The sequence below is a fragment of the Ranitomeya imitator genome, chromosome 2 (genome assembly GCF_032444005.1).
Source record: "Ranitomeya imitator isolate aRanImi1 chromosome 2, aRanImi1.pri, whole genome shotgun sequence".
NCBI classification, from domain to species: domain Eukaryota; kingdom Metazoa; phylum Chordata; class Amphibia; order Anura; family Dendrobatidae; genus Ranitomeya; species Ranitomeya imitator.
The window spans coordinates 224,396,544-224,422,936 of NC_091283.1; the positions used below are offsets into that span (position 1 = coordinate 224,396,544).

At 49.3% G+C, this 26,393-nt stretch overlaps 1 protein-coding gene across 2 annotated transcripts; it reads right to left on the minus strand.

The window, feature by feature from the left end:
* Positions 1-1,279: 1,279 nt before the first annotated feature.
* Positions 1,280-16,549, minus strand: LOC138662750 (uncharacterized). 2 transcript variants are annotated; one of them, XM_069748651.1, is made up of 4 exons: positions 16,399-16,549; positions 12,301-13,445; positions 5,646-5,843; positions 1,280-1,992 (listed from the first exon to the last, which is right to left on the minus strand). In XM_069748651.1, exons 2-4 carry the CDS (start codon positions 13,430-13,432, stop codon positions 1,820-1,822), a joined length of 1,503 nt encoding a protein of 500 aa, XP_069604752.1. In that variant the 5' UTR covers positions 13,433-13,445; positions 16,399-16,549; the 3' UTR covers positions 1,280-1,819. The 2 variants fall into 2 exon arrangements, with proteins under 2 accessions (XP_069604752.1, XP_069604753.1); XM_069748652.1 differs by having other exon boundaries at positions 16,329-16,409.
* Positions 16,550-26,393: the final 9,844 nt, after the last annotated feature.

The window sequence follows — 26,393 nt, forward strand, 5'->3', positions numbered from 1 at the left end:
GTACAAGGGAGATGACATACAGGTACATACTACATACAGGAGAGGACTTACAGGTATATACTATATATAGGAGGAGATGACACACGTATATACTATACACAGGAGGAGATGACACACAGGTATATACTATATACAGGAGATGACACGCAGGTATATACTATATACAGGGGAGATGACTTACAGGTATATACTATATGCAGGAGATGACAGGTATATACTATATACAGGGGATATGACACAGGTATATACTATATACAGGGGAGATGACTTACAGGTATATACTATATACAGGAGATGACTTACAGGTATATACTATATACAGGAGATGACTTACAGGTATATACTATATACAGGAGGAGATGACATACAGGTATATTATATATATAGGAGGAGATGACATACAGGTATATACTATATACAGGAGGAGAGGACATACAGGTATATACTATATACATACACACCTCTCACACACGGCTCAGCTACATTAAAACACACATTATGTATTGATTTTGAAGTTCCTTCTAGGCATGTGACCAATCACATAATCAGCAAGGTACTTAAACTAATGATCCAGGACCTGTTGTATGAATGCAGCTTTAGTGATGTCAGGTAGTGGTGGCCTGCTCTCTTGCATACCTTCCAACCTTTACAGAACAGAAGAGGGTGCACATTTTGACCATGCCCTTAGCCACACCCACAAGCTACACCCATTTACTATTTCTTTGTACCCCAGCAGGAGATGTCAGATGGGGGCTGGTAGTGAGGGAGATTCAGCACTCGCCCGGGACTGCAGGCTGTATCAGGGACAGATGGGACAAGAGATTAGCGGACTGATTTCCAGGAGTCAAGTCCAGCATCTAGGGCAGTGGTACCTGGCGACTAGACAGAAGGCTCGTGAAGCTCCTAATTTCTGGCATCCGTGGCGTGGCTTAGCATTAGCCAAGGCTGGCAGAATGTCATGTGTAGTGCGCATGTGTGTCCGCTGCTCCCATACAGTAAGAGGTGGTCACAAATGCACATTTTTGCTCCATTTTTACAAGGATCCCGGTTTGTGTTCTCGTGTGAAACGAGCATTATGTTTTCAGACATGACAGTACTTAGTTTCACTTAAAAATGTTTCAGTCAGTATTTTGTTAGTGTCCCAACCTTTCAGGACAATTTAACTAGTGCCTAGAAAAGCACTGGGGGTGGATGTACTGCATGTGCTTCAGCACGCTTTCTATGCGGGTCGTTTGCATAGATCGTCAAAGTTCGATTTCTCCGTTTATGGGATAATGGATTACCACAAAGCAGGTATAGTTTTTATTGTTGTACCTATACAGTCACAGCACTAGTGTTATTAGTAGAAAGATCCTGACAGGTTCCACGTAAGTAGACACCAACCATGAACGACGGCCGCACTGCCGATCATCGAGGCCTGGTGGTTACAATAAGGAAATAAAGCTTTAGCATGCAGAAATATAAAATGGGAAAGTAACAGTCCGCGACTTATATTAGTTTACCGCCCCTGAATATTTCACATTTTAGTATAACAAACATTACAACAATACATAATGACATAATCCACGCTTCACGTAGGACCGCCAATAATGTCACAGCCCGTCATATGCGGTCAGACCCCCACAAACGGTTGTATATCAGATCCTAAATGACAGGTCATGAAAGTTAAGGCAAAGGCGCAGATCTGGTAACAAAATAACAATATATACTGTTAGCATTTTTTCCCGTGATTTTTATGATCTCCATCTTGAAGTCTCGGTGCAGAGGTATCCCGGGTCATTAGTAACGATGGCTTCTCAGAAATCTCTATCCTATGTGTTTAGCATGCAGACGTCTCCGTAGAAGAGTCCTGGTCCATATTGAAGAGAATATAGCAAGTTTCCAGTCTTTCTGGGCCAATCCTGTGCTCAAACTGTGGCTGGAGATCTTCGGGCTTTAATCCCTTCAGGAAATGGTTGGAGATTTCATCGTACAGAGTCTTTCCCACATTACCTAGGCAAAGGCGAGACACATGAGAACATCATTCTCTGCATTAATAAGACGGCGGCATGGAGCGGAGACAGAAACCGGCGCCCAACAACTGATTCTCTACAGGGAATGGTTTCCTGTGCTTAATGTGGCTATCCTAATGTGTAACACCCGCAGTGCCTCCGTCTGTCGGGTACAGGCCCCACTGTGTCATACAGGCTTGCAGAGCACGGTGATGTCTGAACTACCTACTGTACCTACTACCTACCTACTGTATCCTCACCCATCCCTTGTAGATTGTGAGCCCTCGCGGGCAGGGTCCTCTCTCCTCCTGTACCAGTTGTGACTTGTATTGTTCAAGATTATTGTACTTGTTTTATTATGTATACCCCTCCTCACATGTAAAGCGCCATGGAATAAATGGCGCTATAACAATAAATAATAATAATAATAATAATAATAACTACGCCTCCAATGCACGGCCCCGTCACCATCAGTGCTGCTCAGTCCCAATACAAAGGCACAAATGGGTAATATCATTATTGCACGAATCCTGGAGCTCATTACCATTGGGGATTCCTCTTCAGATAATGCTGCATTTTTTATGCTAGTTTTGAGCTGCTTTTTACAGTACCAGCAAAGCCTATGAGATTTCAGAAGTCTCATGCACACACAATGGGTTTTTGTCATCAGTATTTTGTGCTTTGCGTGGTTTTTTGGACATAGAGAATGTCACTTCTTTCAGCGCTTTTTATCAATTGACTTGAATGCGTGGTGAAAAAAAAGTACCAAAAACACAGGTATCATTTTTGCGGCACTTTTGTGCCAAAAACTTATTCTTTGGAATAAGCCTTTTTTTCAATACTAAACTTTATCAGCGTGAACAAGAGACAAATCTAGCATGCCAAAATGACAGCAAAAAAAAGGCACAAAAAAACAAATTAGAAATGGCACGAAAAACATGCTGAAAAAAAAAAAACACCTAGTGTGACCTTAGCCCTACAATGATGCCCTGGGCCATTCATTCCTTGGTTGCCCATTAATTATAGACCAGAATTTAGAATTACAAAGCTCTCCTCAGTGCTGCACCACCACTTATGCTTTAGAACAGTGGTAGTGAACCTAAGGCACACGCGCCAGATGGGGCACGCATAGGGCCTCCTGGTGGGCATGTGCGCCATCTCCTCAGCACCAGTACTGCCACCACTCTGCTCAGTCCGCTCGCCATCTCCTCTGCACACGCGCCCCTCCATCAGGCTGTGTGCTGAGGAAGGAGGACGAAGGTGGCAGCGCTAGTGATAAGGGTGACGGTGGGCGTTCTGAGGAGAGTGGCGGCAGCACTAGTGCTGAAGAGATGGTGCGCATACCCACGGGCAAGACTGATATATGAATAGACCAGATCAGCATTGGAACGGCCAGAGGTTAGTTTTTTTTTTTTAAATGTGGGGCCATTATTCTGCATGGAGCATCATGTGGGTCCATTATATAGTATGGAGCATCATGTGGGTCCATTATACAGTATGGGGCATCATGTAGGGCCATTATACAGTATGGAGCACTGTGTGACCATTATACAGTATGGAGCACTGTGTGGCCATTATACAGTATGCAGCATCATGTGGGTCCATTATACAGTATGGAGCATCATGTGGGGCCATTATACTGTATGAAGCATCATGTAGGGCCATTATACAGTATGGAGCATCATGTGGGGCCATTATACTGTATGGAGCATCATGTGGGTCTATTATACAGTATGGAGCATCATGTGGGGCCATTATACTGTATGGAGCATCATGTAGGGCCATTATACAGTATGGGGCACTGTGTGGCCATTATACAGTATGCAGCATCATGTGGGCCCATTATACAGTATGGAGCATCATGTAGGGCCATTATACAGTATGGAGCATCATGTGGGGCCATTACACAGTATTGAGCATCATGTGGGCCCATTATACAGTATGGAGCATCATGTGGGGCCATTACACAGTATGTAGCGTCATGTGGGGCTATTATATAGTATGGAGCATAATGTGTCCATTATACAGTATGGAGCATCATGTGGGGCCATTATACAGTATGGAGCATCATGTGTGGCCATTACACAGTATTGAGCATCATGTGGGCCCATTATACAGCATGGAGCATCATGTGTGGCCATTATACAGTATGGAGCATCATGTGGGGCCATTATACAGTATGGAGCATCATGTGGGGCCATTATACAGTATGGAGCATCATGTGGGGTCATTATACAGTATGGAGCATCATGTGTGGCCATTATACACTATGGAGCATCATGTGGGGCCATTATACAGTATGGAGCATCATGTGGGCCCATTATACAGTATGGAGCATCATGTGTGGCCATTATTCATGATGTATAATCATCCAACTCAAACTCCCATTCCTGACTCCTAGACTGTTCTCATGCTGCACCAGTTTTCGTAAATGTGACACCTGAATCAATCAGTTTCATTTTCAAACACTTGCACAGTTTTTAAGTATGCAATAAAAGTCTATAGTGTTAAGAAACAGTAACTAGTGGTCAGTAAGAAAAAATGATTGTTGCTGTGTATGGGAGACTTGGAGAAGATAGCTATCAGCCGAATATTTTTTTCTCTTCAATTCCTCTGGCAAAAGCTTATCACCATGGAGAACAAAAGTATCTGCTGTTAAAACTCAACTGGATGGATCCTTCACTCCTTCAGCATCACCTGTTGGGGTACAGTCACGAGGTTCCCAAAACACATTATACTGTGGGCTGATTCTGCAGACACAACAGCCTTTAACGTGTTTGGAGGCCTTTACGCTTTTCCATCCACTCAATAACATGATGCATTAGAACATGATGCATTCATCCAGCAGTATCACAAACATTCCTTTCTGTAATGCTGTAGATAAGCCCCCGATGTAACCTGAAAGATAAGAAAAACAAGTTATATTATACTCACCCAGGGGTGGTCCGGGTCCGATGGGTGTCGCAGGTCCGGTTCGGGGTCTCCCATCTTCATACAATGACGTCCTCTTCCTTTCTTACCTGTTGAGGGCAGAGAAAAGTACTGCAGTGCGCAGGCGCCGGGAAAGGTCTGAGAGGCCCAGACCCTGCGCACTGCAGTACTTTACGCTGCCCTCAACAGGGTAAATCAGTACATCTGCGCCAGAGCCGCGTCAGGAAGCAAAGAAGAGGACGTCATCGTATGAAGATGGGAGGCGCCGGACCAGACCAGCGAAGCCAATCAGACCTAGACCACACCGGACCGCCCCCCAGGTGAGTATAATCTAACTTGTTTTTCTTATCTTTCAGGTTACATTACAGAATGCTGTAGATAAGCCCCTGATGGCGGTGGCCGCATCTTATATACGAAAAATGAGGCGACAGATTCCCTTTAAGCCTTTCCTATCAGTGCATGTGTGCAGATACCAGTTATTATTTTATATAAGAGGCTGGACGTGCAGGGATTTCAGCACATGGCCCTAATACGCCATACTGAATAAAATCAAGATGTTTTTTAACTTTTGTATCCATCACTCTGCAAGTCCTGGACAACCCCTTACGTCATCTCTGAGTGTTATAATACTCAGCAATACAGAATAATGTTTTAGATCACACGATTCTCCAGTAGATTTATAATTGCTGACTGACGCCCGGAGTATAACATGTTCTCTCGTACCTATGTACTGCTGACGTATTGTCTTCAGCGTTTCGGTCAGTGAGTTTGTGTCTTCATCTTTCTTTTCATCTTGGAAGGTTTCATTATCAGCAGATACATCCATTGCTGACCTGGCGTGACTCACCACCATCTCCAGAGTGTTTCCTTCAACCTCCTCGAAGTCATCAGGGTAATCGGGCACCTCTTCATCACTGGAACCTTGTTGGGTGCAAAGAACAAGTCATTTACTGACTGGTAACAGAGGGAGTCTGCGCTTGTGCTTTCTTCTGTGATCAATGACTTCTAGACTGAGAACCATGTTCTAAAATGACCACGTCATTCTCACCGGTCTTTCCTGCAGTGATGATATGCCAACCATGACTGCTGCCGCCAATCTCAGTTGTCACGTTCTGTCGGTGACCTATTGAGGCAAGTAAATAGCTGCCACCGTCATGTGTCCATGGCTGACATGTCATCATCGCACCATGATTTTGTTATTTTAACAATACCTGATTCGTGGTCATTTACAAAACGAATCTTGGCTAACCTCTCTAACATCTTCTGGGTTAAAGATTTATCGTATCGGTTGTGGCACGGATGAGATACATAATCCTGGTTACCAAAGTCCAAATCTCAGGCTTGGCCACAGCCAAGAATCTCATCTTAAAAAAACAAGCGCTAGCCGAGATCCAGCCCAAGTTATAATGAGAGCTACACGTGTGTCTGCAGCTCTCCATCCCAGCTCGATTTTATATGGTGATATCTCGGCGAGATCAACGGTGATCCATTTATTAAAGTTAAAAGTCACAGCTTTAAAACAAAACCTAGATTGTGATAATGACCAGGCTGACATAGGCAGGTGAAGTGATTACTCAGCTTCAGTCCTCAAGCATCATAAAGGAGAAGGAATGGAGCAGCGGGGAAGCCGACAGGCTGCAGGGGCAGAAGACTATATGGGAAGTGCGAGTCTGCTCCTCTTCTTGTACAAGACTGAATTTTTACAGGACATGTTTTATCGCAATTTTTGTGCGCTTGACATAAATCGCATGAGTTTTTGCCACCAATTGCAGCAGTTTTACAATATTGATTACACAGTGCTGTACGTGAGAGAAGGTTACATACAAAACACATGTGGAAGAGATGCATTTTCAAGTTCCGTCTGAAGGTTCCGAAACCTGTGGATAATCGGACATGTTGGGGCACAGAATTCGAAAGTATAACGGATGCAAGGGAGAAGTCTTGGAGGCGATAGGGTGAAAAATGTAAAAGTGAGGAGTAGAGAAGGCCTTGAGAGGATCAGAGATTATGCGTTGGAAGGTAACGGGAGATTAGTTAGGAGATATACAGAGGAGACAACATATGAATGGCTTTGTAGGTCAATGTTAATAGTTTGAACTGGAAACGTTGGGGAATTGTGAGCCAATGAAGGGATTTACAGAAGGAAGAAGCGAGGCGGATTAGGTGTGCAGCAGAGCTAAGGACGGACTGGAGAGGTGCAAGAGTGTTAGCAGAGAGGCAACAGAGGAGGATAATGCAGTAGTCGAGGCGGGAGATGATGAAGGCAGCACTAACATTTTTGCAGATTCATGGTTGAGGAAAGGATGGATTCTGGAAATATTTTGGAGTTGGATACGGCAAGAGGTGGAAAGACCTTGAATGTGCAGTTTAAAGGACAAAGCAGAGTTGAGGGTTTCTCCGAAACAGCAGACTTGCAGTACAGGGTAAAACGGAATATAATTTATTGTGATAGGTTGATCAGGTAGGGGAATTAGGTGAGGTGATGGAAAGCTGATGAGTTCTGTTTTGTCCACCTTGGGTATTAGGAAGCGTGATAAGAAGAAAAAGGATATGGCTGATAGACACGGGAATTCTGGACAGCAGAGAGGGGACATCTGGACCAGACAGGTAGATCTAAGCATCATCAGCATATAGATGGTACTGAAAGTAATTGGACTTTATGAGCTGTCCCTAGTCAAAAGGTATAGATTAAGAAAAGTAGAGGTCCCAGAACAGAGCTTTGAGGGACACCAACAAAGAAAGAGTGGAATATGGAGGTAGAATGGGAGTAGGAAACGCTAAATGTGCAGTCAGATAGGTATGAGGAGATCCAGGAGAGGGTACGGTCTTTGGCGCCAAGGGAGGAGAGGATTTGTAGTAGGAGGGAGTGGTCAACTGTATCAAATGTGGAGGACAGGCCTAGAATTAGGAGTATAGAGAATTGTCTTTTAGCTTTGGCTGTAAGTCGTTGGTAATTTTGGTCATGGCAGTTTCAGGTGGAGTGGTTGTGAGGGAAGCCAGATTGTAGGATGTCAAAGAGTGAGTTACATGAGAGATTGGAAAAAAGTTAAGCATGGACATGCCGTTCGAATAGTTTGGCTTTCTCAGGATAGGTGTGATTGTGGCATGTTTGAAAGTAGCAGGAAAGGTACCAGAGGTTAGCGATAGCTTGAAAACATGGGTTAGGATCGAAATAAGCATGGTGTTGAGGTGGGATGGAATGGAGAGGTGATGAGTGAGTTCTCCTTCAGTGATTGTGGTGAGGAAGGTTATAGGGGGAGGGCCAGTGGGCTTATATACAAAGGGGTTTAGGTTGATGGACAGTAAAGAGTTGCCTTGTTTGGTGGACCATATTTTTTAAATGTACAGTGAAGTCTTCTGCAGAGATGAGGGAGGTCGGAGGAGGCAGCAGAGGGAGGGAGTTAAAGGGAACCTGTCACCCCGTTTTTTTGAGATTGAGATATAAATACTGTTAAATAGGGCCTGTGCTGTGCGTTACTATGGTGTATGTAGTGTACCCTGATTCCCCATGTATGCCGAGAAATACATTACCAAAGTCGGCGTTTTCGCCTGTCAATCAGGCTGGTCTGGTCAGGTGGGCGTGTTCACAGCGTTCTTTTCTTCCCCAGGTTTCCGTTGGTGGCGTAGTGGTGTGCGCATGTCCAAGGTCCGGATTCCCTGTGCCCACGTGAAGACACAGCGCGCGATCTGCGCTGTCATTCCTTTCATCGGTGCGGGCGGCCATCTTCCTGGGCTGCACGGGGCTTCAGGAAAATGGCCGCGGGATGCCGCGCGTGCGCAGAAGAGATCGCGGCGGCCATTTTCCCAAAGCCGAGATGCAAACTCGGCTTTGGGAAAATGGCCGCCGCGATCTCTTCTGCGCACGCGCGGCATCCCGCGGCCATTTTCCTGAAGCCCCGTGCAGCAGAGCACTACATCTGCGCACGCGCGGCCCCAGGAAGATGGCCGCCCGCACCGATGAAAGGAATGACAGCGCAGATCGCGCGCTGTGTCTTCACGTGGGCACAGGGAATCCGGACCTTGGACATGCGCACACCACTACGCCACCAACGGAAACCTGGGGAAGAAAAGAACGCTGTGAACACGCCCACCTGACCAGACCAGCCTGATTGACAGGCGAAAACGCCGACTTTGGTAATGTATTTCTCGGCATACATGGGGAATCAGGGTACACTACATACACCATAGTAACGCACAGCACAGGCCCTATTTAACAGTATTTATATCTCAATCTCAAAAAACGGGGTGACAGGTTCCCTTTAAATGTGCTGAATAACTGTTTGGGGTTGTGAGATAGACATGTTTAGCAGAGGTGAGGGCCGATATGAATATGAAAGTTGCTGTTTTGAATGCGGTGAAGTCTTCTTGCGAGTGTGTCTTCTTCCAGTGCCGCTTCGCAACACTGGACACTTGCTTTTTTAGTGAGGTTGTTGTGCCAGGGTTGTCTATTGATTCGTCGCACTTTACCATGCATGAGAAGTGTGACCGAGTCAATAGCTGATGCCAGTGTGGTGTTATAGAAACCAGTTGCACTGCCATGTAGTGATGATATGGGGGACAGTTGAAGAATAAACTCAGAGAGTGTGTGAGCTATGTAGGTGTGTGAGGGTTCTGAGGGGGTGTACTAGTTTCTAAACATGGGGGGGGACAGGTGAGGAGGACAGCGATGAGAAATAGACTAGATGGTGGGCAAATAGGAGGAGAGGTGAGGTTCTGTTGCTGGACAGGGAGCAGAGGCGGGTGAAGATGAGGTTTAGTGTATGTCATTCTGCGTGAGTGGAAGACCACTGGGTAAGGCCATGTGCACACTTGAGTTTCGCTGGTCTGTGTATGGCGGTGTACTTCCTCCCTTAAGCTCCGCCTACGCTCTGCATGCGTGCTGCATCACCCTGCGTACCTTTCTTTAACATTGGGTACGCAGGGACATGCATTGTATGCGGAAGCGTCCACATGTGGCGTTTTGACAGGCCCTCCAACCGCACGGGAACGCAAAAAGTTGCGCTCCCGTGCGGTCGGCGGGCATGTCGAAACGCTGCATGCGGACACATCCGCATACATGTCCCTGCGTACCCAATGTTAAAGATAGGTACTCAGGGTGATGCAGCACGCATGCGGAAGTAGGCGGAGCTTAAGGGAGGAAGTACACCGCCGTACGCAGACCAGCGAAACGCAAGTGTGCACTTAGCTTTAGACTAAAGGATGGAGCAAGGGTCAGGAGTTTGGCGGCTGCCGCCTGACAGATGTTAGTGGGGATAATAAGGTCTCCCATGATGATGGTGGGAATGTCAGCATAGAGAAAACCACGATGCCACTCATGTTATCAGACCCCTTAACGGAGAGCATACTTGCTATCGAATTCCACATTTGTTTTTCTTTTTTTTTCCTAGGTGAGATAAGGAGCACTTGCTCATCTGATCGTCCCATGCTTGTAACTAACTAGGCCATTGATTGACAATTGAATTCAGATATTTACCTGCGTCGTACCACACACAAACTTCAATAAAGAGTTATATTTTACATAGTTCGCACCAGATCATTAGCGGACAATAAACTGACCAACCTGACCAAGATGCGACTGTCCAGGCTGAGAACCCGTTGGTGAATGAGCTGCTAAGAGCGCAGCATCATTATCACCGGCATTTTCCCACGGTTCTGAGGTCACCGCAATTCAGCCCGTCCTCGACGATGTCACCGCCGGTCACTGAAGCTGCACTCACAACATCTCATTCCCCAGTGGTTCTCAGCCGGGACGGTCACATCTTGGTGCTGTCCAGGTTGAAAACGAATTATCCCCCAGACATGGGTTACGGCGTGGTACACAACGACAGACAGGTATGGTATAATGTTGCTTTTTTATTTCACGTTTATTACAGGAGATCGAAGGCTTCAGTGGAATTAGGCGAGGTCGTAAGTATGGCTTAATTGGGAATATTAAAGGAGTTTGTGTCATTTTTTCAATTATAACGATATTGTTCTGGCTGTGCCTTTATAGACACCTCTCCATTACTAAGCCGTGGGCTTGATGTCACCTTACAATACAAAGGTGACATCAACCCCACAAATATTAACCCCACTTGCTACCGCTACAGGGCAAGCGGGAAGAGCGGGGCAAAGCACCAGAATTGGGACATCTAATAGATGCGCTTTCTCTGGGCAGCTGCAGGCTGCGGTTTTTAGGTCAGGGGGGCAATATCCATGGCCCCTTACCAGCCTGAGAATAACCAGCCTCCAGATGTCTGCTTTAGCAAGGCTGGTTGTCAAAAATAGGGGGGACCCCATGACGTTTTTTTTTAAATTATTTAAAATTTAATAAATTTAAAGTTATTCTTGATAACCAACCTTGCTGAAGCTGACAGCTGGGGTCCTCAGCTGTGAGTTTTGCCTGGTTGGTTCAAGAAAATAGAGGGGGAACCCAAGCCTGGTTTTCATTCATTTATTTTGTTATATTGCAGGCGGCGGGTGAGGAATACCCCGATCATCCGCTCCTGATGTCACTGTTATTAGTGGCTGCAGGTGTCGGATGATGGGAGTAAGAGTTCCAAAAGCCCCCGCCTGCTGTCATTGTTCGGACTTTAATATAACTCACCATTCTCCTCTGCTTGCGCTGATTGCTGGCAGAGCAGGGGAGAATGATGAGAGTTGGCTTCAGCACCTGTCGTCGGGGAACAGCGATTACTGTAGCGCTTCTTCCCAGGTGCCGATGCGTGTCACACGGAGCACATCAATGTGTGTTCTCCGTGTGCAGGACGTTTTGCCGACCGTGCTAACGGTAAAAAACAAACATGTCAGCATGTGGGGCACACGGTCGGTGGAAACACACTGATATGTGCACAGACCCATTCACATGAATGGGTCTACGTGTGTACATGTCTCCGGTACGTGTGAAAACTGTCACTACACGTACCGGAGACACGGAAGTGTGAAAGAAGCCTAAGCACATTATTCCATGCACTCAGCGGCCCCACACAACAAAAATGAGGGTGTCCACTGCAGATGTAGGCCTGCTGAAATGCACAGTACATCACAGGATCGCAGTCATGAGTGGTATTTGGTATTAAAGAAAAATATTCTGAAAGTTCTCTAAAGCATTTATACTACTTGTGTTGAGAAATGACTGTGGTGAATTCTAATTATTTAAACCATAATGCCGCATAAGGCGGCTCCTCAATATTCCTTCTACCTTTATCTGTAGCCAGTTCTCTTTTCTTCTTCACATCATGACCCATATAGCACTAGAAGCCCTGCATGTACCGCTGATCCCCACTACCCACTGCATATCTTATGCATTATTCTATAGTCATCCATAGACAGTAGGAATCGTCCGAGTGTTGGACTGCCAATTACAGACACCATGCCATTAGCGTGTAGCCGGACTTACCGATCTCCTCGGGAATGTCATCATTCTGATGCAGAAGGCAAGTTTCACCCTCAAGATCCTCTTCTATGGAAGAACTACTGTCTTTATCAAAGTCCTCTGAATAATCCGATCTGTCCCCGGTACCTGATAACTCATCGTGATCCCATAACTCACATGAACCAACAGCTGGCTTATAGGAGGTGGGTGGGGCAGATTTACACCGTGCCTCCATTTTGTTTACCCCATGACATGCCAATGAGGTTTTGCTCCGATTTTCTGGAGGATAGACCTCCCAGTTGTGTTTTTGTCCCAAGCTCTGTGTGTACAGATGAAATTCGTGTTTTTGGATAAACTGTTTTAGATGTTCCTGAACAAACCCCGAGCTCAGTATGCCGTTTGCACTAGGCCGCGATTCTGGACACTTATCTAAAATAGTTTCCACCAATGAATGTAACTCGGCTGAGTAGCAATCTGGCAGTGGAGGATAGTCACATTTGACAATCTTGTAAAAGAGGCTTATTAAATTAGTTGCATCAAATGCTGGCTTTAGGGCACACATTTCATAAAGTAGACAACCGAGGGCCCAAATGTCAGATTTCGAGCTGTATGGAATATCTTGGCACAGCTCTGGACTGAGGTAGTACGGTGTGCCCACACATGTACTTGCCATATCCAAGGTGCTGTCCATTACCTTGGAAATGCCAAAATCCCCAAGACGAATCATGCCCTTTTTGGTAAGAAAGACGTTTGAAGTCTTGATATCTCTGTGGAGGATTTTCATGGAATGGATGTACTGGACAGCCATCGTCAACTGAAGAAACCAGTCCATGATGACGGCTTCTGAGTAGAAAACTCCTTTGCCCTGTTTGATGTGATCATCCAGGGTTCCTCCATCACAATAGTCCTGGACAATAAAAACATGTTCCTCGTCAGGGTCACAGAAGTGCTCATGGCACACGACAATGTTTGGGTGTAGAAGTTTACGTAGGATGGTGGCTTCTTGTAGTACACACTCCTTGGTTCTCAGTCGTTTGGATGCATCTAATTTGATCTTCTTCACTGCGTATATCTTCTTATTGTGTTTATTTCTCATGAGGAACACTTCTGCCGTGGCACCTCGCCCAATCTTCAATATTTTCTCATAATTCTCCATGATGAGTCCTCACCTATATACAATAAAAAACACTGTGAAAAGATCTAAACATATATAGTCTAGGTGGGAAATCCTGAAAGTGATGACCTCGCTCTGATGTCCGATTACAGAACGGCATAAATGGCATTCAGGAAATAAATCCCCTGCCAGCGACATGACAAGTCACACAGTGGAAAAGGTAAAGGCAATTTCTGGGAGTTATTGATGTCACCAGACTTCACAATGCAAACTGAAAACATTAAAGTGCCCCTGTCTGCAGGATTGTGCTCAGTGACTGCAGACCGTGTCAGGTCGGTGCCGTTATACTGATTACACCGATACCTGGTGATGGAATCCGTCCTGTGGTTGTTGTGGAATCTGGATTTTCAGTTTTGAGTTAACAATATGCTCGTGGCCTGTGGCGGGGCTGTGGGGGTCTTTATGTGGTGGTCTTAGGTATTCATGTGCATGGCTTCTGACAGGTCCCTGATCTCTCAGTGACCTGCCCCCTAGTTTACATACTGAATATAATATGTACTGGAAAAAAAAAATCACATTCAGCATGCAGGCGGTGGCGTCTGTACTGCAGCATGATCGCATCAATAATATGCATTAAATTATTGTAGTTAGAGATACATTTACCGTATTTAAAAAAAACAATTCTGTCTAAAAATGGCACCAGCCGAGCCTGCGCTGTAGAATGTATTGGCAATCTGATAGATGCTACTGAGGAGGCGCCGCCGGAGCTGGATCGGCTGCTACACACTGAATGGATCTGAGGACCAGGGACCGGCTGCTACACACTGAATGGAGCTGAGGACCTGGGACCGGCTGTGCCTCGTGTGCACGGCGCCTACAGAGGAAGATGCGGGTCCGGCTGTGCCCGAGGTACGCGCCCTCTGTATACTGCCGCCCCGGGGGACGTGCCCTCTGTATACTGCCCCCGGGGTACACACCCTCTGTATACTGCTCCCCGGGGGACGCGCCCTCTGTATACTGCTCCCCGGGGGACGCGCCCTCTGTATACCGCCGCCCCGGGGGACGCGCCCTCTGTATACCGCCGCCCCCGGGGACGCGCCCTCTGTATACTGCCGCCCCGGCGTATGCACCCTCTGTATACTGTCCTCCGGGGGATGCCTCCTCTGTATACCGCCGCCCCGGGGGACACGCCCTCTGTATACTGTCCTCCGGGGGATGCCTCCTCTGTATACCGCCGCCCCGGGGGACGCGCCCTCTGTATACCGCCGCCCCGGCGTATGCACCCTCTGTATACTGTCCTCCGGGGGATGCCTCCTCTGTATACCGCCGCCCCGGGGGACGCGCGCTCTGTATACTGCCCCCCGGGGGATGCCTCCTCCTTATACTGCCGCCCCAGGGGATGCACCCTTTGTATACTGCCGCCCCGGGGGACGCGCCCTCTGTATACCGCCGCCTCGGGGGACGCACCCTCTGTATACTGTCCTCCGGGGGATGCCTCCTCTGTATACCGCCGCCCCGGGGGACGTGCCCTCTGTATACTGTCCTCCGGGGAATGCCTCCTCCTTATACTGCCGCCCCAGGGGACGCGCCCTCTGTATACTGCCGCCCCGGGGGACGCGCCCTCTGTATACTGCCCCCCGGGGGACGCGTCCTCTGTATACTGCCGCCCCGGGGGACGCGCCCTCTGTATACGCCGCCCCGGGGGACGCGCCCTCTGTATACTGCCGCCCCGGGGGACGCGCCCTCTGTATACTGTCCTCCGGGGGATGCCTCCTCTGTATACCGCCGCCCCGGGGGACGCGCCCTCTGTATACTGTCCTCCGGGGAATGCCTCCTCCTTATACTGCCGCCCCAGGGGACGCGCCCTCTGTATACTGCCGCCCCGGGGGACGCGCCCTCTGTATACTGCCCCCCGGGGGACGCGTCCTCTGTATACTGCCGCCCCGGGGGACGCGCCCTCTGTATACTGCCGCCCCGGGGGACGCGCCCTCTGTATACTGCCGCCCCGGGGGACGCGCCCTCTGTATACTGCCGCCCCGGGGGACGCGCCCTCTGTATACTGTCCTCCGGGGGATGCCTCCTCTGTATACCGCCGCCCCGGGGGACGCGCCCTCTGTATACTGTCCTCCGGGGAATGCCTCCTCCTTATACTGCCGCCCCAGGGGACGCGCCCTCTGTATACTGCCCCCCGGGGGACGCGTCCTCTGTATACTGCCGCCCCGGGGGACGCGCCCTCTGTATACTGCCGCCCCGGGGGACGCGCCCTCTGTATACCGCCGCCCCGGGGGACGCGCCCTCTGTATACTGTCCTCCGGGGAATGCCTCCTCTGTATACCGCCGCCCCAGGGGACGCGCCCTCTGTATACCGCCGCCCCGGGGGACGCGCCCTCTGTATACTGCCCCCCGGGGGACGCGTCCTCTGTATACTGCCGCCCCGGGGGACGCGCCCTCTGTATACTGCCGCCCCGGGGGACGCGCCCTCTGTATACTGCCCCCCGGGGGACGCGCCCTCTGTATACTGCCCCCCGGGGGACGCGCCCTCTGTATACTGCCCCCCGGGGGACGCGCCCTCTGTATACTGCCGCCCCGGGGGACGCGCCCTCTGTATACGCCGCCCCGGGGGACGCGCCCTTTGTATACTGCCGCCCCAGGGGACGCGCCCTCTGTATACTGCCCCCCGGGGGACGCGCCCTCTGTATACTGCCCCCCGGGGGACGCGCCCTCTGTATACTGCCCCCCGGGGGACGTGCCCTCTGTATACCGCCGCCCCAGCATACGTCCCCTCCACAACCGTCAGTGGGGGGGCGCGGCTTACGTCTCGCGCTTTTGTGCTGACGTCATACACATGCTGACGTCACATTCCCTCCAGCACAGCGCCCTCTGCAGGCTGCTGATCTCCGGGCGCTGCTGTGTGAGGCTGCGATCTGTGCTCACATACCGGGGGCCGGCATTACGGGACATGTCGGCCTCGTCTGACGGCCGGTATGCAGTCCCCTCCCCGGTCATACCTGTGCGGTGTCCCGCCTCCTCCGGTCACATCGCCGCGCTCGGCCTCGGGTCACGTCACTTCTCGGCGGCGCTGTTGTTATCGTGCTCTGAGCGGTTTCCAGGGTAACGGAGTTTTCAGGTCCCGCAGACTCGTTGTGTGCAGTAAGAGGCGGGCTTACCAGCCGCAGCCAATCACATTCCACCTTCCCTTTTCCCAGTAGAGGTTACGGAATAATACAGGTGCTGTGATTGGCTGCAGTGGATAGTAATTTTGCGCTAGGTGTAGGCGCCATATTTGTTGGCATGGTTACAGCAGTTTACATGGTGGCTCATTATTTAGGTTCTCTCATGACTGATTGTGTCAGTTATTCTATATTAGGAGCAGAGTGTCGGATTATTGGATGATCATGTGATGATAGCTACAACTACACAGGCTCGTTATAATAGATGTTTATTTGTGCAAAAGTGAGGCTACCGGGGCTCTGTAAGGACCGGAGACCACATATAGGGATGTGGCAGATCATGGCTGCCATCATGGGGGGATACCGGCTGTGGGGGGCTCTGTAAGGACCGGAGACCACATATAGGGATGTGTCAGATCATGGCAGCCATCATGGGGGGATACCGGCTGTGGGGGCTCTGTAAGGACCAGAGACCACATATAGGGATGTGGCAGATCATGGCAGCCATCATGGGGGGATACCGGCTGTGGGGGGCTCTGTAAGGACCGGAGACCACATATAGGGATGTGGCAGATCATGGCAGCCATCATGGGGGGATACCGGCTGTGGGGGGCTCTGTAAGGACCGGAGACCACATATAGGGATGTGGCAGATCATGGCAGCCATCATGGGGGGATACCGGCTGTGGGGGGCTCTGTAAGGACCGGAGACCACATATAGGGATGTGGCAGATCATGGCTGCCATTATGGGGGATACCGGCTGTGGGGGCTCTGTAAGGACCGGAGACCACATATAGGGATGTGGCAGATCATGGCAGCCATCATGGGGGGATACCGGCTGTGGGGGGCTCTGTAAGGACCGGAGACCACATATAGGGATGTGGCAGATCATGGCAGCCCTCATGGGGAGATACCGGCTGTGGGGGCTCTGTATGGATCGGAGACCACATACAGGGATGTGTCAGATCATGGCTGCCATTATGGGGGATACCGGCTGTGGGGGCTCTGTAAGGACCGGAAATCACATACAGGGATGTGTCAGATCATGGCTGCAATCATGGGGGATACCGGCTGTGGGGGCTCTGTAAGGACCAGAGATCACATATAGGGATGTGTCAGATCATGGCTGCCATCATGGGGGATACCGGCTGTGGGGGCTCTGTAAGGACCAGAGATCACATATAGGGATGTGGCAGATCATGGCAGCCATCATGGGGGGATACCGGCTGTGGGGGGCTCTGTAAGGACCGGAGACCACATATAGGGATGTGGCAGATCATGGCAGCCATCATGGGGGGATACCGGCTGTGGGGGGCTCTGTAAGGACCGGAGACCACATATAGGGATGTGGCAGATCATGGCTGCCATTATGGGGGATACCGGCTGTGGGGGCTCTGTAAGGACCGGAGACCACATATAGGGATGTGGCAGATCATGGCAGCCATCATGGGGGGATACCGGCTGTGGGGGGCTCTGTAAGGACCGGAGACCACATATAGGGATGTGGCAGATCATGGCAGCCCTCATGGGGGGATACCGGCTGTGGGGGCTCTGTATGGATCGGAGACCACATACAGGGATGTGTCAGATCATGGCTGCCATTATGGGGGATACCGGCTGTGGGGGCTCTGTAAGGACCGGAAATCACATACAGGGATGTGTCAGATCATGGCTGCAATCATGGGGGATACCGGCTGTGGGGGCTCTGTAAGGACCGGAAATCACATACAGGGATGTGTCAGATCATGGCTGCAATCATGGGGGATACCGGCTGTGGGGGCTCTGTAAGGACCGGAAATCACATACAGGGATGTGTCAGATCATGGCTGCAATCATGGGGGATACCGGCTGTGGGGGGCTCTGTAAGGACCAGAGACCACATACAGGGATGTGTCAGATCATGGCTGCCATCATGGGGGATACCGGCTGTGAGGGGCACTGTAAGGACCGGAGACCACATATAGGGATTTGTCAGATCATGGCTGCCATCATCTTGGGGGGATACCGGCTGTGGGGGGCTCTGTAAGGACCAGAGACCACATATAAGGATGTGGCAGATCATCGCAGCCATCATAGGGGATACCGGCTGTGGGGGCTCTGTAAGGACCAGAGACCACATACAGGGATGTGTCAGATCATGGCTGCCATCATGGGGGAATACCGGCTGTGGGGGGCTCTGTAAGGACCGGAGACCACATTCAGGGATGTGTCATTTCATGGCTGCCATCATGGGGGATACCGGCTGTGGGGGGCTCTGTAAGGACCGGAGACCACATACAGGGATGTGTCAGATCATGGCTGCCATCAATGGGGGGATAACCGCTGTGGGGGCTCTGTAAGGACCAGAGACCACATTCAGGGATGTGTCATTTCATGGCTGCCATCATGGGGGATACCGGCTGTGGGGGGCTCTGTAAGGACCGGAGACCACATACAGGGATGTGTCAGATCATGGCTGCCATCAATGGGGGGATACCGGCTGTGGGGGCTCTGTAAGGACCGGAGTCCACATACAGGGATGTGTCAAATCATGGCTGCCATCATGGGGGAATACCGGCTGTGGGGGGGGGCTCTGTAAGGACCGGAGACCACATACAGGGATGTGTCAGATCATGGCAGCCATCATGGGGGAATACCGGCTGTGGGGGCTCTGTAAGGATCGGAGACCACATACAGGGATGTGTCAGATCATGGGGGATACCGGCTGTGGGGGGCTCTGTAAGGACCAGAGACCACATACAGGGATGTGTCAGATCATGGCTGCCATCATGGGGGATACCGTCTGTGGGGGGCTCTGTAAGGACCGGAGACCACATATAGGGATTTGTCAGATCATGGCTGCCATCATCTTGGGGGGATACCGGCTGTGGTGGGCTCTAAGAACCGGAGTCCACATACAGGGATGTGTCAGGTCATGGCAGCCCTCATGGGGGGATACCGGCTGTGGGGGCTCTGTATGGATCGGAGACCACATATAGGGATTTGTCAGATCATGGCTGCCATCATCTTGGGGGGATACCGGCTGTGGGGGGCTCTGTAAGGACCAGAGACCACATATAAGGATGTGGCAGATCATCGCAGCCATCATGGGGGATACCGGCTGTGGGGGGCTCTGTCAGGACCGGAGACCACATACAGGGATGTGTCAGATCATGGCTGCCATCATGGGGGAATACCGTCTGTGGGGGCTCTGTAAGGACCGGAGACCACATACAGGGATGTGTCAGATCATGGCTGCCATCATGGGGGATACCGTCTGTGGGGGGCTCTGTAAGGACCAGAGACCACATACAGGGATGTGTCAGATCATGGGGGATACCGGCTGTGGGGGGCTCTGTAAGGACCTGAGACCACATACAGGGATGTGTCAGATCATGGCTGCCATCATGGGGGGATACCGTCTGTGGGGAGCTCTGTAAGGACCGGAGACCACATACAGGGATGTGTCAGATCATGGCTGCCATCATGGGGGATACCGGCTGTGGGGGCTCTGTAAGGACCAGAGACCACATAAAGGGATGTGTCAGATCATGGCTGCCATCATGGGGGATACCGGCTGTGGGGGCTCTGTATGGACCGGAGACCACATAAAGGGATGTGTCAGATCATGGCTGCCATCATGGGGGATACCGGCTGTGGGGGCTCTGTATGGACCGGAGACCACATACAGAGATGTAAATGTGCAGAGAAGTCAAACATCAGCACTCAGACAGGGGATGCACGCTCCAAAGTCCAAGGATCCAATCGGACAAAAACGTATATAGAAAAAGAAGAGCAGCATCCATACCAGGTGATGATTGTCCCCAAAAAAAGTCTTTATTCTGCCATGGTAAAATACAACGTTTCGGCCTGGTTGGCCTTTGTCAAGTATACTCAGTATCAAAAATGGCCATCTTAAATAGTGTGGAGCTCACATGAGCACCAATCACCATCCAGGGGCGCCTTTATTAAATATACATCTAATATGCTTAAATATCCATTGCTATATACATATGTAGTCAATAACAACTAGACAACATCATCACTACCTATATCATATGAAAATATATACACAAAAGGACATAACACTTAAAATCACATACATAAACAGACATCACAAAGGTGCACAGTCCAATGGTTGTACTTGTTGCCTGGTTACTATGACGGCATCTCCACCAATCATGTAGTGTCCACGGGCCAGTCCCCTTTATCCTCCAATCACCGTAGGCAAGGAAAAAGAGCGCACAAAATGAATCCAACCAATCACATCAAAGTATGCAGGGATACGTACGATCGCCATAGAATGCCGGCGCATGCGCACGGCACACTGCAGCGACGATCACCTGACCGCCCCACAGCGTAACCAAGCGCGCACGCGCCAGGCGTCCCAGACGTCATAGAGCGCCGGCGCGCACGCGCAGGGCACACCACAGGGATGATCAGCCGACCACCCCACAGCACAGCCAAGCGCGCACGCGCCAGGCGCCCCAGAGTAAGCGCCGACGCCAGAGACACCAGACCCAGCAGCGGATCACATGACCGGACCAGAGACCACAGCGAATACACACAATGATATCCAGCCCGCCCACACGTCGCACCGAGCCAGCGCTCCAGGGAAGACGCAAACACAGCCATCTCCATGGCAACCACCCCTATCGAAATGCAGCGATATGACAGGCAAGGGGCACAGGGAGAACGCAACACAAGATAAACTACAAACCATATAAAAAATAAACTATAAAGAAAATGACAAATAAAGCACCTCCATCTGCTCCCTGGCTGCCAAATCCCGACCTTCCGTGAAAAAAAGAAAAAAACAGAAGAAAAATTATACAAACAAATACAAATCAAGCAAAATACACAACACAGCACTAGATTAAAACGCACACGGGAGAGAGCATGCTCACTGAGTCGAAAGGGAGAATCATAAATACCTAAACACTAGTATCAGACTAACCGCAGCTCATCAAACTCTTGACATAATTATGTCATACAAATCTGCAGATTATAGTCTAAATTAAGCCCTTTGGGCTGCAGCGTTCCCAAAGTTGAGATCCACCTTAATTTTTTTTGTTTCAATTTAAGATTCCTATCACCCCCTCTCCTCAGTGCCGGGACCCCATCGATTACTCTAAAGCGCAACTGGTTAACAGAGTGTCTACACTCACTAAAATGCTTAGGGATTGGTAGGTCAGTTAGATTCGTACGTATCGTGCTCTTGTGTTTGCTTATTCGTTGTCTCACTTCCATTGTCGTTTCCCCGACATACATTAGTCCACATGGACAAACTATTAAGTACACAACAAATTTTGACGAGCACGTAAAGCGTTCCTTAATCACAAATTTCCTACCGGCTGTGGGGGGCTCTGTAAAGACCGGAGACCACATACAGGGATGTGTCACATAATGGCTGCCATCATCGGGGATACCAGCTGTGGGGGCACTGTAAAGACCGGAGACCACATATAGAGATGTGTCAGATCATGGCAGCCATCATGGGGGGATACCGGCTATGAGGGGCACTGTAAGGACCGGAGACCACATACAGGGATGTGTCAGATCATGGCTGCCATCATGGGGGGATACCGGCTGTGGGAGCTCTGTAAGGACCAGAGACCACATACAGGGATGTGTCAGATCATGGCAGCCATCATGGGGGCTACCGGCTGTGGGGGGCTCTGTAAGGACCAGAGACCACATACAGGAATGTGTCAGATCATGGCTGCCATTATGGGGGGATACCTGCTGTGGGGGGGCTCTGTAAGTACCGGAGACCACATATAGGGATGTGTCAGATTATGGCTGCCATCATGGGGGACACCGGCTGTGGGGGGCTCTGTAAGGACCAGAGACCACATACAGGTATGTGTCAGATCATGGCTGCCATTATGGGGGGATACCTGCTGTGTGGGGCTCTGTAAGTACCGGAGACCACATATAGGGATGTGTCAGATCATGGCTGCCATCATGGGGGACACCGGCTGTGGGGGGCTCTATAAGGACCAGAGACCACATACAGGTATGTGTCAGATCATGGCAGCCATCATGGGGGATACCGGCTGTGGGGGGCTCTGTAAGGACTGGAGATCACATATAGAGATGTGTCAGATCATGGCTGCCATCATGGGGGGATACCGGCTATGAGGGGCACTGTAAGGACCGGAGACCACATACAGGGATGTGTCAGATCATGGCTGCCATCATGGGGGATACCAGCTGTGGGGGGGGGGGGGGCTCTGTAAGGACCAGAGACCACATATAGGGATGTGTCAGATTATGGCAGCCATTATGGGGGGATAACCGCTGTGGGGGTTCTGTAAGGACCAGAGACCACATATAGGGATGTGTCAGATCATGGCTGCCATCATGGGGGGATACCGGCTATGAGGGGCACTGTAAGGTCCGGAGACCACATACAGGGATGTGTCAGATCATGGCAGCCATCATGGGGGGATACCGGCTGTGGGGATCACTGTAAGGTCCGGAGACCACATACAGGGATGTGTCAGATCATGGCTGCCATCATGGGGGGATACCGGCTGTGGGGATCACTGTAAGGTCCGGAGACCACATACAGGGATGTGTCAGATCATGGCAGCCATCATGGGGGCTACCGGCTGTGGGAGCTCTGTAAGGACCAGAGACCACATACTTGGCAGCCATCATGGGGGCTACCGGCTGTGGGGGGCTCTATAAGGACCGGAGACCACATACAGGTATGTGTCAGATCATGGGTGCCATCATGGGGGACACCGGCTGTGGGGGGCTCTGTAAGGACCAGAGACCACATACAGGTATGTGTCAGATCATGGCTGCCATTATGGGGGGATACCTGCTGTGGGGGGCTCTGTAAGTACCGGAGACCACATATAGGGATGTGTCAGATCATGGCTGCCATCATGGGGGGATACCGGCTGAGGGGGGCTCTGTAAGGACCGGAGACCACATATAGGGATAAGTGATGGCTAGGAGAGCACTAAAATGCTCGGGTGCTCGTTGCTCGGGTTGAGCAGATTGGAATACTCGGGTACTCGGCCACAACAACGAGCCCAATGTAAGTCTATGGGAGACCCGAGTATTTTTGCTGCCCCCCCCCCCCCGGGGTATTTTTATGGTCTAGAAATGTCGGAAATCAATGGGAACACCATGGGTAAAACCTCTGGGAGCATTTCTGACTCCCAGGTCACTGCTGTGAACGATGTTGTCAGAGTCTTATGCCACTTTTACAGACTCTCAATAAAACATACAAAAACAAATGAGGCTGAATTTGGTTTCTTATTCGGCAATTTTTTCTTTTCTGTTTTTTATAGATTTAACCCCTTTACTCCCAAAGGTGGTTTGCACGTTATGGACCGGGCCAATTTTTACAATTCTGACCACTGTCCCTTTATGAGGTTATAACTCTGGAACGCTTCAACGGATCCCATTGATTCTGACATTGTTTTCTCGTGACATACTGAACTTCATGACAGTGGTAAAATTTCTGTGATATTACCTGCGTGTTTTGTGAAATAAAATGGAAATTTGGTGAAAATTTTGAAAATTTCGCATTTTTCCATCTTTTAATTTTTATGCAATGAAATCACAGAGATATGTCACACAAAATACTTAAAAAGTAAAATTTCCCACATGTTTACTTTACATCAGCACAATTTTGGAACCAAAATTTTTTTTTAGTAGGGAGTTATAGGGGTTAAAAATTGACAGCAATTTCTCATTTTTCCAACACCATTATTTTTTAGGGACCACATCACATTTGAAGTCATTTTCAGGGGTCTATATGATAGAAAATACCCAAGTGTGACACCATTCTAAAAACTGCACCCCTCAAGGTGCTTAAAACCTCATTCAAAAAGTTTATTAACCCTTCAGGTGTTTCACAGGAATTTTTGGAATGTTTAAATAAGAATGAACATTTAACTTTTTGTCACAAAAAATTTATTTCAGCTCCAATTTGTTTTATTTTACCAAGGGTAACAGGAGAAAATGGACCCCAAAAGTTGTTGTACAATTTGTCCTGAGTACGCCGATACCCCATATGTAGTGGTAAACCACTGTTTGGGTGCATGACAGAGCTCAGAAGCGAAGGAGCGCCATTTGACTTTTCAATGCAAAATTGACTGGAATTGAGACAGGACGCCATGTCACGTTCGGAGAGCCACTAATGTGCCTAAACATTGAAACCCCCCACAAGTGACACCATTTTGGAAAGTAGACCCCCTAAGGAACTTATGTAGATGTGTGGTGAGCACTTTGACCCACCAAGTGCTTCACAGAAGTTTATAATGCAGAACCGTAAAAATAAAAAATCATATTTTTTCACAAAAATTATTTTTCGCTCCCAATTTTTTATTTTCCCAAGGGTAAGAGAAGAAACTGGACCCCAAAAGTTGTTGAAAAATTTGTCCTGAGTACGCTGATACCCCATATGTGGGGGTAAACCACTGTTTGGGCACATGGGACAGCTCGGAAGGGAAGGAGCGCCGTTTGACTTTTCAATGCAAAATTGACAGGAATTGAGATGGGACGCCATGTTGCGTTTGGAGAGCCTCTGATGTGCCTAAACATTGAAACCCCCCACAAGTGACACCATTTTGGAAAGTAGTCCCCCTAAGGAACTTATCTAGAGATGTGGTGAGCACTTTGACCCACCAAGTGCTTCACAGAAGTTTATAATGCAGAACTGTAAAAATAAAAAATCATATTTTTTCACAAAAATTATCTTTTCACCCCCAATTTTTTATTTTCCCAAGGGTAAGAGAAGAAATTGGACCCCAAAAAGTTGTACAATTGGTCCTGAGTACGCTGATAGCCCATATGTGGGGGTAAACCACTGATTGGGCGCATGGGAGAGCTCGGAAGAGAAGGAGCGCCGTTTGACTTTTCAATGCAAAATTGACAGGAATTGAGATGGGACACCATGTTGCATTTGGAGAGCCACTGATGTGCCTAAACATTGAAACCCCCAACAAGTGACACCATTTTGGAGAGTAGACCCCCTAAGGAACTTATCTAGATGTGTGGTGAGCACTTTGACCCACCAAGGGATTCACATAAGTTTATAATGCAGAGCCGTAAATATAAAACAAAATTTTTTTCCCACAAAAATTATATTTTAGCCCCCAGTTTTGTATTTTCCTGTGGGTAACAGGAGAAATTGGACCCCAATAGTTGTTGTCCAATTTGTCCTGAGTACACTGATACCCCATATGTGGGGGGAATCACCGTTTGGGCGCATGGGAGGGCTCGGAAGGGAAGGAGCGCCATTTAGAATGCAGACTTAGATGGAATGGTCTGCAGGCGTCACATTGCGTTTGCAGAACCCCTAATGTGCCTTAACAGTAGAAACCCCCCACAAGTGACACCATTTTGGAAAGTAGACCCCCTAAGGAACTCCTCTAGATTTGTTGTGAGAGCTTTGAACCCCCAAGTGTTTCACTACAGTTTATAACGCAGAGCCGTGCAAATCAAAAATATTTTTTTTCCACAAAAATTATTTTTTAGCCCCCAGTTTTGTATTTTTCTTAGGGTAACAGGAGAAATTGGACCCTAAATATTGTTGTCCAATTTGTCCTGAGTACGCTGATATCCGATATGTGGTGGGGAACCACTGTTTAATCGCATGGCAGAGCTCGGAAGGGAATGAGCATCATTTGGAATGCAGACTTAGATGGATTGGTCTGCAGGCGTCACATTGCGTTTACAGAACCCCTAATGTACCTAAACAGTAGAAACCCCCAATTGACCCCATATTGGAAACTAGACCCCCCAAGGAACTTATCTAGATGAGTTGTGAGAACTTTGAGCCCCCAAGTGTTTCACTACAGCTTATAACGCAGAGCCGTGAAATAAAA

Bases quoted from the DNA above. Each gene is read 5' to 3' on its own strand.
- LOC138662750 (XM_069748651.1), bottom strand. From the start codon at position 13,432: ATGGAGAATTATGAGAAAATATTGAAGATTGGGCGAGGTGCCACGGCA. The intron at 5,844-12,300 runs GTAAGTCCGGCT...GCACCCAACAAG, and splicing joins TGACATTCCCGAGGAGATCG to GTTCCAGTGATGAAGAGGTG. The intron at 1,993-5,645 runs GTACGAGAGAAC...GCCTTTGCCTAG, and splicing joins AATACGTCAGCAGTACATAG to GTAATGTGGGAAAGACTCTG.